The sequence below is a fragment of the Parasteatoda tepidariorum genome, chromosome 6, assembly GCF_043381705.1.
Source record: "Parasteatoda tepidariorum isolate YZ-2023 chromosome 6, CAS_Ptep_4.0, whole genome shotgun sequence".
Classification (NCBI taxonomy): Eukaryota; Metazoa; Arthropoda; class Arachnida; order Araneae; family Theridiidae; genus Parasteatoda; species Parasteatoda tepidariorum.
Window position 1 is genome coordinate 2,645,788 of NC_092209.1, and position 13,455 is coordinate 2,659,242.

The 13,455-nt window shown below is 33.0% G+C and overlaps 1 protein-coding gene across 1 annotated transcript in view; it reads left to right on the forward strand.

Annotated features, from left to right (window-relative positions):
* LOC107444496 (kinesin-like protein KIF12) overlaps positions 1-13,015 on the forward strand; it is an 85,089-nt gene extending 72,074 nt beyond the window's left edge. The window contains exons 15-18 of the mRNA XM_071181909.1: positions 2,524-2,662; positions 3,591-3,703; positions 7,480-7,787; positions 12,585-13,015. Of these exons, the coding sequence (XP_071038010.1) occupies positions 2,524-2,662; positions 3,591-3,703; positions 7,480-7,787; positions 12,585-12,685 (661 nt within the window). The 3' untranslated portion in view covers positions 12,686-13,015. The remainder of the gene's footprint in view (positions 1-2,523; positions 2,663-3,590; positions 3,704-7,479; positions 7,788-12,584) is intronic.
* The last annotated feature ends 440 nt before the right edge of the window (positions 13,016-13,455 follow it).

Below are 13,455 nucleotides of genomic sequence, written 5' to 3' on the forward strand. Positions count from 1 at the left end.
ATGTTTTTAAATATCATATTTTTTACACTCTGATTACATTTTTTAAAATCGTAACTAATTTTATATAGTGTCTGAAATATTATTTTATATATCTTCTTGTATTTTTATGAAGTTGAGGTAAGAAAATCTAAGTAAAATATAGAAAGAGCTTAATGAAATTAAAGATTCATCATAATATAGAATTTTTTAAAAATAAAGATGATAAAAACGCATGGGCGGAAATTATTTTATTTTATAAGCATATTTGTATATTTCTCTGTTTGCAAAAGATGTATTTTATTTTTTTATATATATTCCAATCTCTATGAATGGATAATCGTGACTATTCTACAAAAAATAAATAAATAATCAAAATTTATTCTTTAAAATTTAATTTCTTATGCAATTAACAGATATATTTAATTACATAAAAATGCTAAATTAAACGTTATTTCTATCTTCATTTTGTTCAGAAGAAGTTTTAAATACATATTATTGCATTGCCATGTGCTAATAATGTAGAGAACCACCAACAGGAATAAGATGAATAAAACATGAAATCCCATTATCCTTATGCGCATACAAAGTGTAAAGCCCAAAAGTGATTTTGGTACTAATTGATTTTAGGAACTATGTGTTGGCGACTTTTTTTTCACATATCTTCGTCTATATGAACATTGATATATATATATATATATGGCAATTGGTATGGCAATTGGTAGCAAGACAAACAAATGCTTTTGATTCTAATTTCAAAATAAAAAAAAGTCTATATTATAAACTAATGGTATAATTTAATAAATTTCATATCTAAGAATAATTCATGCAAAATACAAAGTAATCTAAGAGCTATATATGCATTCATAGAACCGTACTTAAAATTAAACGCTCAACATAATTGAATTAAGTATAAAATATAGCTTTTTGTTTCGAATGCAATAGTCCAAAAGAATTCTTTCTTATTTGACTATAAAATAAATTCTTCTATTATTCATTATTTCACGAAGAAATATCCATTTGTTAAAATATGTTAAATATTTTAAAAATATAAAAATATTTAAACTTTTCTCGTTGAAATTTCAGGGAAGAAAATGCGGAATTGAGATTTACGAATGATCTACTGACTCGAGAACTTGAAAGAGTCAACAAAGAGAACGAAAGATTGCAGAAAGAAAGGTAGGAAGCCAACCATTGATTATGACACTTATTTAATTATTATTTATTAATGTTTTTACAAAGTCATTAGTTTTTGAAAAACATCAGTTGCTTTGCAATGAATTGAACTGCAGACATGATCCATAAACAGAATTTTGGTTATGAAACTTTATAAACATACATTTAAAAATCCTTTTTAAAATATAAAAAGTAAAAAACCTCAGGTGATCAAGCGTATTGTTTCAGATAATAATTGGGGTGATCGATAGCTTTTTTGGTTGTTGAAGTTGAGTTTCATCGTTGAAGATTGTAATGCTTACGTACAATTAAAAAAGAGAAGGTTATTCACTGAAAGGAAAATATTTCATAAGCCAACAAAGTCTTCGAAAAAAAAAGAAAAGAAAACAGTCGACTTCCTTTCTATAAATGTTTTGAAATGTTCATTATGTTGTATACGCCTGGAGATAGAGCGCTTCACTTCCAAAAAGAGAATAGGTTCGAATCGAAGCGATGGCTGGTCATTTCGCGTGGATGGTTGACTGAATGAATGTAAACAATAACAAAATCCTTAAACCGGAAGAAATTTAGAAAACTTCCGGTGCATCCCTCCGCTTATGGTATGCCTACGAGGCGATGAGTGAACAGGCTTAATATTCTATGAAGTTTTATAATTTTGATTTGTGTTTAAATTTACGCGTAATTTTACCATTCATAAGAGTTCCCAGTAATTTACAAATTTTAACTGATTGTGAGCCTACAACAAATTTAAGAAAATTAATATCAAAAGATAAATAAAGTGTAAGGTTTGCCATGTTTTGAGTGTTATCCCTCATTTGGCTACAGTTGTGCAAAATATCACCGTTTGTAATATTTTTTGGGTTGTATCATAGCATGAATGCGGAGTCTTCGTTTCTAATTCGTTTGATGAGATTTGAATTTAAAGAACGCAATACATTGTAAACACAAGCATAATAACATTGAGTGACATTCTTTTTCAAGGTTAGGCATACTAATCAATCGGAAGTAGTAATTCGGAAATCTTTGCTATGAATTTTTACCCCTAGGGCCATCTATGCTTAGCCTTATACGGTCAACCATCCATACGGCTCTCCGTTAACACCTTAACAATATCCCTAGTGAAAATATCGCCTGTGATAGATTGATTATGGATTTAAGTGCTCTTAGCATGGAGTTAACCATAGGGGGGTCACCATGGTTTTCTTCTCTGTCAAACACAATTGAGATAGCACATTCAAAAAATCCTCCACAAAGACAAGTTTGTCCCAACGCTTGTCCTTTAAGTTAGTTTAAAGAATACGAATACGAGCATTGATATAGCCCCAAAACTCTATTGAACGTCTTTGGTAAAGATGAGATGAAATGTTTCAGGACGAGGTCGGCGAGGCAGAGCAGGAAGACAGACAGCATAACTGCCGCCAGGGCAGTTCTCGGTTCTTCCGACTCCCTCATTGACTCCAACACGTGGAACAACGGATCTTGGAAGTCTATACTCGATGCCGATGAAGAGGTAAGAACTTGTCTCGTTCGAATCCTTATCACTGACCATATCCTAGTACACAATGTTTCTTACAGCAAAAAACCTCATTTTTCAATACTGTTGGGTTATTTTATAGTACTATGCGTCGACATAGTTTTCGATTCGAATCATCACTGTAAGGATGAATATAGCAGACATTAAGTATGGCTTTATTGCGGAGTAAACAACTAAGCCAAATAATCCGTTTTATTTTATTACCGAATACGGTTTCATGTGTTGATTGGTGGGTCTTAACTTCACAACCTTTGGTTCCATATAAGAATTCTAGTCAATCCGACAAATAAACAGTTGTTTCAAAGATCTTTAAAACAAAACATTAAAAATGACAGACTATTCCGCCAACCTGCAAAACAAATTATTGAAATCGACAGAATTTTTGACAACCTGTAAAACAAAATATAAAGAATGACGGACATTTTCGTCAACCTGTACAATAAAGTATTAAAAATAACGGCATTTTTCGACAAGCTGAGTAAAATAAAATATTGGAAACGGCTGACTTTTTTGTCTACTTGTAAAACAAACTAAAACTATTAAAAATAACTGAACTTTTCGTCAAGCTAAAAAACAAAATATTAAAAATGATTGACTTTTTCGACAAGCTGTAAAACAAAATATTGGAGACGATTGACTTTTTTGTCAACGTGTGAAATAAATATAAAAAAGGAAGGGCATTTTCGTCAACCCGTCAACAAAATAATAAAATTAACTGCATTTTTCGTGAGACTATCACAAAGATTTTATATTGCCTATTATATTTCTGATTTTATACATTAATTTAAGGAATAATATAGAATTCTGCGTGATTACTGGTCAAAAGGAATTTTTAAGTTCAAAAATTTTTTTCTTGCACATGTATTTTTAAACAATAACAACTTTCTATTTTATTAAATTATAGATTGAACATTTAAATAATCTCAATAACAACATCACAAACAACCATCATCGGAACAACTTAAACAGACAAATGCAACAACAACTGACACCGGCAAAGAGAAAAGTTGGCAAAAGGTAAATATGTTAACATTTAGAGGAAAACACGAGTATGATTTCGAAATGTATTGAAATCGTATAAATGGCCATACTTATAACGAAAGTAAAAGTAGAAAGTACTCATACTTAAACTTCGTTACATTTTAAATGCAGTACTTTTACTTTCTTTTTCGATACTTTTTGGGGGAAGTATTTGTGACGAGAATGTCGGAAGAAATTGTTTTTTTTTTCTGACATTTTTTAAGTTTTCCTTTTCAAAAAAAAAACTTTTTTTCGAAATTTTTGAAGAAATTTTAATAAATTGAATGAATTAATAAATTTATAAATTGAATGAATTTAATATTCTTTAACAACTAACTTCCTTTTCTAAATATCTTTAAGGATCGCAATTTCCCAAAAAAGTAGAAAGGTACTTTATTTTCGTCACACTAAAGCTGCACAATGGATTACTGGCGACGGTCTGAGAAACATCCCCGAGGAGGAGTCGAAGACATACCATCGCAATTTTGATCCTCTGCAGAGGGGATGGCTCCTCTGCTTTGGTATCCGGACGACCTGCTCATGAAATCGAGCATTTTACGACAGAAACGCTTAACGATGGCCGATACCGCGCACTTTCGATCCATACGCAAACTGATCAAAGTGGTCACCCAACCACTTACTGACCGCAGTCAGTGATGCTAGACTTCGGTGTTCTACTGGGAACCGTGTCCTAACGATCAGTCTACTGCGGGACTTCCCGGCAGGTAGGGGGCGGTGGGTGGGAAGGAACGTGAAACGCTTACTCTAATGGATTTAATGAATTTTACCTATATATTAATGCAATTTTGTTTTACTTAATTCTTTAAAAATAATTGCAATGTTATCAAATTTAACAAATTAAATTGTTACTATCAATTCTGAAAGTAAAAACAAAATTTCTGAAGATTTAATAGTTTTATAATGAGCATCATTTGAAATCCCTTTTTATGTGCAGACATTAAATTTTGATTTCTCGTTTGGTTTCTTTCAACTTTCACTCTTTCAATAGAACTTAAGTAACATTTTCCTGCATTTTAAAGTTTTATACTTTTAAATTAAAACTCAATACATTTTAAATAAATTTTCCTTACATTTTTTAATGAGATTTGCGATAACTTTGAATTTTCGATTTTTTCGAAGCGTACTTTAAAATTGTCACATTTTTGTTTTGTATTTGTACTTTTACTTTTTACTCGTTACTTTTTAAAAGTAACGCTTCCATGTATGCAAGTAACACAACATATAAAAATAACAAAAGTTTTAAAATTATTTCTCAGCAACTAAGCAAAGCGATTTATTTGAAATTTTGTCCTTTAAATTCGCATAGTTCAACGTGATACAAAAATATTTATGAGTGAAAATTTAATTTTTTAAGAATTTTTATACACGAAACCTCGATGTTATAAAGGGAGACACTTGTGCTATTAAAAGATCATGGGTCTCAATATTTTTAAAACAATTCAGTTAAAATAATGTGTTTTGTAACATTTTAAAAGTTATATAAAATAAATTTATTTAAAAAAAAACATTGAATACAGAAAATGTCAATAGCTTTACTTTTTCACTTGTTTCACTGAAATTTTTCATCTTCCTTTTTTGACATATCTCATCCAGATGACTTTCAATATTTATTACAAATTTTCCATTCTTATTATCCACAGTAATGAACTCTTAAATGTCTTTCTGAATTCATTATATACACTATTTTATTCCTATATTCTTAATTCCGCCTCTAATCATCCCGCAGTGAACTGATCGTAAAGACACACGGTTCCCAGTAGAACACCGAAGTTAAGCATTACTGGGTGCGGTCAGTAAGTGGGAGGGTGAGCACTTTGATCAGCCTGCGTATGGACCGAAAGTGCGCGGTATCGGTTCTCGTAAAACTATTCTACCGATAAGTGCTCGACTTCGTACTCAGGTTGTCAGTCTATCAAAGTAGAGGAGCCATCCATCCCCTATGCAGAGAATCAAAATTGCAACTGCGTGTCTTCGGATCATCCTCATAGATGTTTCCCGGACTGTCGCCAATGGTCTATTGTGCAGCTCTAGTGCAACCTAAATAGAGCACATGCCTCTTATAATCCTGCCTATTTCCTATATTTTGAATCTCGTGTGTCTACTTCTTGAGAAATGAAAAGTTCAGACTATTTCTTTTCAAGCGTGGTCGTCATCTCTTTCTCATCAAAGTTTCAAGAAACGATAAAGAAAACAGTTCAAAAAAAGCTTTTAAAATTGAAAAAGCATTTGAAATTCGTCAGATATCAGGGGGGGGGATTTGGTGGTGATCAGATTTATTTCGTGAAATTGAGGGTTTTGGCTCGGCTAAAGTGTTTTGTTTTAATTTGTGACATTCTTCTGAAATTCTGATATTTTCGCTATATCGATAAATACGCGTCATTGAAGTTCGTGTTATCATGACTCTACTGTATTTATCAAAAGTTTTGTTAATATTATTATTAATAAATTGAGAAATAATAAAGAATTATTAAATCAAAATACGAAAATATACCAGTATATTAATATATACTGATAAATAGTAATATACCAGGGTGCTAAGCCCCAGTTTGCTGTCCCTTACCAACACTGATGTTCGCATTAATGGGATGCCTGCAAGTGGCGTAGTATGGGTATCTCGATCCTTATTTGTTGCTGAAACGCGGCATTTGTTTACGTTAGCAACTGTTCTTTCTATTCTATTTCGAGTAAGTCAAGCCCATCAAATATCAATTCTTTTAGGTGACAAATACTATATTCTTCAACAAAGATTATTTTATAATTCACTTTACGCTTCTAACTTAACACAACAACTTGCAAGCAGCCGTGTCAAACATAAATAAACTAATTATAAATCGAAGTACACGAAATAAAAATACATCATGGTTACAATAAAGTACCTAAATAATAAATCTAAGTTAAGTAAAACATGTAGACGAGAAGGAATAATATTTCAACTTATTCGGCGCTGTATTTAATAACTTCACTTTAATTAACATTTTAACTTAAGTGGAGAAGTTTAACTCAAATTTAATTTGCACTGACCACAGTGCTGACGTGAAATATCCTCAGTGGTAGACGGATCATGGGTTAGGGTCCCCTTGCCGTCAATGCTAACCGTGGGAGGTTCTCGTGGTCTACCTCTCCATGTAACGCATATGCTGGTTAGTTCTATCAAAAAGGCCTCCATGAAGGCAAATTTCTCCCAATACTTGATGCAAGAGTTTCTTTGTCTTCTGGATTATGATCAGAGGAACAATGCTACGGAGTTTAACATTAGTAGTCGTAAACCCATAAAATTGGGTCGGCTGTTCAACGACGGTTATAAAATAAAATAAAACAATCAGCTTAGCGGCCGGGATAGCCTGGTTGGTAGGGCTCTGGGCCCATGCCCAAGAGATCGTGGGTTCGATCCCTGCCTTCCGAAGACTCCCCGTGTAGTAAATGGTGACTGATGCAAGTAAAATCTGTCGGATCACAAACTCCTCCATGTTCCCATAACAAATCAGTACCTCTGGGGGTGCTGATTCAGGAGATTCCTTGTCTTCTGGATTGTTTCGAAATTACAAGGCTACGGAGTTGAACATTAGTAGTCGTATACCCAAAAATTGGGTCGGCTGTTCAACGACTAATATAAAAAAAATAAATAAAAAACAATCAACTTGCACTAACGTCATAGATTACACGTGTGGGTACATATGGTCTTCTTCTTCTTGAAGTGCAAGTTCCCAATTACAATAACGTAATGATAATGAATGTTAAATTTTATTTTTCAGCCTAGGTGATATTACCGAGAATCAGGATGAAAGCGAAGAAAAGAAACCTGTGGGTAGTCTACGGAGACAGAGGAGGAATTCTTGGGGAAGTGGCATCCCTAGACCCGTAGACAACAGCAGATCATCCAAATCTCCCCCACAATATACACCACCAGATCCAGAAGAAGCTGAACAAATGTTCGAAGATAGATCCACACCAGAAACATCCCCTCCCGGAACGGGAACCCCTGGTACCGGAACCAAACTCCCTCCTCTACTTTCTATGCTCATGCCCAAAAGAAAGTCGGGTGGGAAATCGAAAGCAAAAGGTACAGCCCACGCCTCCTTTTTGTTTACAGAGTGTTCTGTAATAGCTACTCTTATTATATATTTTTTAGAATCCTTTAAAAAAATAAACTGACTTTAGAGTATTGCAGATTTTACGGTGTTTTTTACCACGATTTTAGACTCTTAAAACTCGTAGTAAAGTTATTGTATGGTTTTTAAACTATGTATACCATCTAGCAGTAAAAACATTATCTAGTCTTTAAAAATCTCGATTTTTTAAAAAAAAAAGAAGTATTTAATTAAAATCACCGACCATGCAGCTTTGGAATATTGTTTCAAATATTAAAAAACTAGTCGTCTTTGGTGAAAAGCTTGGTCACCTTTTCAAATTATCTTGTAGAACATATAAAGTCCCGCAGTTGAGTGATCGTAAAGACATGGTTCCCAGTAGACACCGAAGTCAAGCGTCGCTGGATGTAGTCAGTAAGCGGGTGGGTGACCGCTTTGATCAGCCTGCGTAGGGACCGAGAGTGCGTGATATCGGCTCTTGTTTTAAACTGTTCTACCGTATAGCTCCTGCTTCACACCTCGTGGTTGCTGAAGCAGGGGTACCATCCCCTTGGTAGAAGATCAAAAATGTGATGGCATGTCTTTGGATCTTCCTAGGGATGTTACCCAGACCGTCGCTCATTGTGCATCTCTAGTGTGACGTAAATAAAATACATACAGCATATATATAAACGTTAGTGGTAATCAAGGCAAATGCGCAGCTCAACTTTATTTAAATATTCTAATTCTTCAACCCTTCTCTAATCCTTAAACCTTAATTACATGTAAACAATATATATTAACTAAAATATTTCATTCGCTAGCGTTTGTCCGAGGCTTTGCGCATGCAAATATACTTATATTTTAATTTAAATTTTTTTCAAGAGATGGCCGCGATATTGTCAAAGTTCTTTACGTATTGAATTTTAGTAATAATTTAAAATCTGTTCAGGTAGCCATTAAATCACACACCGTACGTATGAGTTCGGAGCATTTCAGTATTGTAGGCAACAGAATTATTTCCATCTCTGTCGAGAGAAAAAAAAATCGGAAATTCATCTCAATGTTTCATTACGTGCTGTACTACCTCCTCACTCACCTCTCGAGCCCTAATTTGAGTATACGCTATTGCTCGAAGAAGGCAGGCTCCCTCACAAATAATTGGTATCATAGTTACAAACACTGTAGCACCGTTTATGTTTAATATGTCTACATACTTATGTTCAAAATTTCTACAGCTAAACTTTATTTTTAAAAATTTCTTCTTAGGTTAGAAAAAATCAAAAATAAATTTTATTTCTATAAAAACACAATTTATTATAAATAAATACTTAACGTATAACCAACTATTCAACAATGGGAACTCTGCTCCACTGAAAAACCCAAGCTTCATCTATTGTGGCGTATACAACCTACAGACCACTGGTATCAAAGGACATCCCCTGGTACCCTGCTGGACATAAAATGCGACTGGAGACTGCTTTGACCGGATTTGCAAGTGGCCATCTTAAGTGCCTTACTTTTGAGAGAGGCAGAAAGATCTTCCCTACTTGCAAAAAAAAAAAAAAAAAAATGCTGTGTTCAACCAGCTTTGCCGGAACATATCCTGGTTTGTCTTGGACTTTCTAAGGTGGATCTTACATCAGATCCTTTTTTTGTTACGGATTTTCTAGCGATCAGCGGCTTCCTGGAGAGCTTATCTGAAGATTAAGAGGATAAGCAACAACAACACTATTTAAATTATTACTTAACCTAAAACGAAATGAATAACTATAGTGTTGGCAATCAACAGAGAAATGCCCGAGTAAATAGTACCACATAACATATTTTATGGATAGAATAGAAAATTTTTTGAAATAAACAGAATTTTTTTCACTAAGTAATGGCTTTTGTTCAAGTTGACTTCCTATTTTTATAATTTTGTTTCAGACAGCGATAAGCATAACTTAACCCAACAGTCATGAATAAAAGTTACAAACTCACAGCAGTTATAAAATACCATATTATTTGCTCAAAAGCGTGTATTTCAAGTCACGACAAGATATTTGAAAAACAACCTTATATAAAAAGAAACTTAACATTTTCTCCTCACTAAATCATTGAGGCAGAGAAAAGCAAAGCCTGGATTAAAATCATCAAAAACAGTGTTTGAGCTGAAACCTAATTCTTCTTCTCTAGGAGCCGCCTTCAAGTTTCATCCTCAAATAATCTGATTTCAAATTACAGTATACTTTTGATATCTCAAAATTGAAAGGATGCTAAAGAAATTTCGAGATAACAAGTTCAGAACTAAATATCTTCTAAGTAGAAAAATATATTTTGAAATAGTACTCTGTCGAGTTATGAAACATAAGAATAACTACTAATAATTATGTAATGAAAGTTGACTATAAATCTAAATAAAATAATGATAACTATATTTTTAAAAATAGGACAAAAATAAAGTGCATTAACTAGAAAAGAATTGGCTTACAATAAACATTGTGATTACATGGTAATTTTTCGAAAAAAATTCCTTTTCTATTTCGAAAAAAATTCATTCTAACTGGGTTTTGAGAAGAAACTATTCGACATAGGAATTCAAATTAACATTGCCAAGGGTGAAATTTTGACATAACAATATTTTCGAGATATCGAGAGTATACTATATTTCAATCCCCGCATTGCTCTTATTGTGAGAGAAAGTTTCCTTTCTTTCTCTTGTAAATATTGATTTGAGATTTCAATAATGAGCAGTTTTTTTTAAAACAAAATCAGTACGAATTGTTCTTACATGAATTTCACACTTACTTTCAGATGCAAAACAGTTTTAAAAAACAATTCAATGCAGTTATTTATTTAAATTGCTTCGTGAAGTATGAGATGGGAAATCTCCTCGAGATTTTTAAATTCTTGATCAAAGTCAATTAAATGCAATCCTCCCAGTCAGTATTTGACGTCACTTTTCTCTTCCTATTCTGCAATTGACAGGAACAAGCCATGTGTCCTCCCTTAATTTCGCTAATTCTTTTATCTTGGACTTTTTATTCATACCTTATATATGTGACTGACCCTTCGTAGGCCCTTTAATTACGAGGGCTGTTTTTTTTAAAAGTAAGGGCCGTTTTGTTGTACTAATGGGTGATGTCGTGTCCTTTAGGAACAAGTGACAGGGAAGGAACATTGTCAGGGTAGGTAATCTTAACGGTCAGTTCGGTGTTTTAAAAATGTTCAAATATAACATATTGCTAGCCACGTACGGTCAGTGATGTGTTTCATGTCGGCAAAAAACTGGCTGCTGCAAACATTCACCGGCAGATTTGTGAAGTTTACGAAGCATCCTACTGCCATGTTGACAGGAAATTTCGCTACTCCATGACATTGAGGACTGAGCTCCTCCACAGCTTTACTGGACTCGTTTGGCTGGAAAGTTTTGGACCACCCCTCAATACAACCCAGACCTTGCGCTAAATGATTTGTCATCTTTTCCGACGTTTCAAACATCGTTTTGGCGGCGATCGAAGATCAATGACGACGAAGACGTGAAATCGGTCGTGACCTCTTGGTTATCGGAGTAGGCGGCAAGTCGCTATGAAAAGTGTATTCCAAATCTAGTTGTAAGCTATAAGTGTTTAAGCAAACTTGGCAACTATTTTGAAAAAAAAAAAAGAAACGTATGTAGAATCAAAAAATAAATTCGCTTCAGGAAACTTTTCTTTCGTTTGGTTTTTATTTTCAAATGGCTCTTACTTAAAAAAACAGCCCTTGTACTTTTTCAACATTAAGTTTCCTACACTTTTGTAGATTCGCGAGCAGATCGTTGGGCTACCGAAGCGGGGGTGCCATCCCCTCCGCAGAGGATCAAAATTGTGATGGCATGTCTTCGGATCATCCTCCGGGATGTTTCCCAGACCGTCGCCAATAGCCCATTGTGCAGCTCTAGTGCGACGTAAATTAACAACAAAACTTTTGTAGTACTCACTATTATGTATCTATCCAGATACCACTTTAAATTTATTCCACCAAATCCTTTTTTCAAGATTCTTAATTCAAATGTTAACAGATCCTCCTTCGATTTATTAATTGTCCAATACTTACTGCCATATAAAACTGGCTCTGACTTGTATTGCTGTATCTTTGTTTCACTATTGTATATTAAATGTATAGTATACATTATTACCGGACAACAATGGACCCTGTATAATGAATGTATTTGCACTTTCTAATTTTGTGTATTTCTACCTTTTTGCTTTTGCAGGGTGTTAAACAAATGACTGACTGATTTCAAATTTAAAATTCTTGGAAACGAAGAGTTATAGAGGAATTAAACGAAGGGTATGATTATTGTGAAAACTGCAAAAATTTTATTTAAAAACTATTGGATTAACTTATATAAGTTGCTAAAAGATGGCGTTACAACCTAATGATGACCAGAATGATCGTTTCTAGCATTAAAGCGTGAAAAGAGGATGTCGTACAAGATTAGGAAGTTTATAAGCTGTTATTCTATTTAAAGCATGTTTTTATTATTGGAATATGTAAGACAGTTTTATCCTTTTTAAGAATTTTGTGCAGAGTTATGTTGTAGACAACTTTTGTAACTAAATTCTTAAATTTTCGGATTAAATTTTTACAGCTTCAGCAAAACACATATCCATTGCTTCCGAGATTTTTAATTTTGTAATATCAGTCAGTTACCCACTGAACTATGTTACTTTTATATTTTTTGTTTTGTTTTGCAAAAAAAAGATTACCAATGACTTGAACATTAGTTACGATGAAATAATTTGAACTGTTTTTTTTTTTTTTAGATCCAATAGATGGTGAAGCATCCACTCTGGCAAAAGATCTAGAGCAAGTACAGAGAGCGATTCGGGGAGAATCCAGAGCGAGTCTAAGACCGACAAGGTAGTTCAGTCTTCCTCAACTGAAGTATAAGGATCGATGAATATGTACATATTTGTGTATACCAGATGTCAATTTTATGAACTAGAAAAAGAGAGAATATGTAAAAAAAAAAATTGTGATTTTATACCGTTACTACTTGTTGAACATTCTATTGAAAGAAAAATCTTTGTTTTTATTGATAAAGACTAAATCAAAGTAATTTATTTAAATCATTCTTTTGAATATTTAAACTGAGAGAATTGTGTTGTTCGGAATTACATCTAACAGTACACTTTCTGTAGAGTCTATTTTCACAAATTTCATCATTTCTCAAATAAATATATTCAAAGTAAAAGCAGTCTCCAACAGTTCAATTCTGCATGTTTCTAACTGCCTATTACTGCCAACTCAGAGCATGCTTATTCTCTTACTCTTTACGATTCAGGAAATAAACATAGCTGCTATAGCATAAAGAGGGGAAAAATGCCATAGATTTTGCAAAATAATAATTTTACGCAAACTATTGCAAAACAAAAGAAAATTCGTCACATCAAAAATTTTAGGGATTTTATAACAATTAATAAATGGTCATTAAATACAAAAACTATATTACACAAATAATTATGAATTTAAATTGGCTGCGATATTTTTTGCTAGAAAATAGTATTAAATGAATAAGAAAATAAATTTTATTAAATTTGTTTCATTCTTAAAATAACAATTTTGAATATTCAGAAATATCAAATTAAGATGGTTGTGACACAGGTATGAAAAATAAAAATAAAAACAAATTTT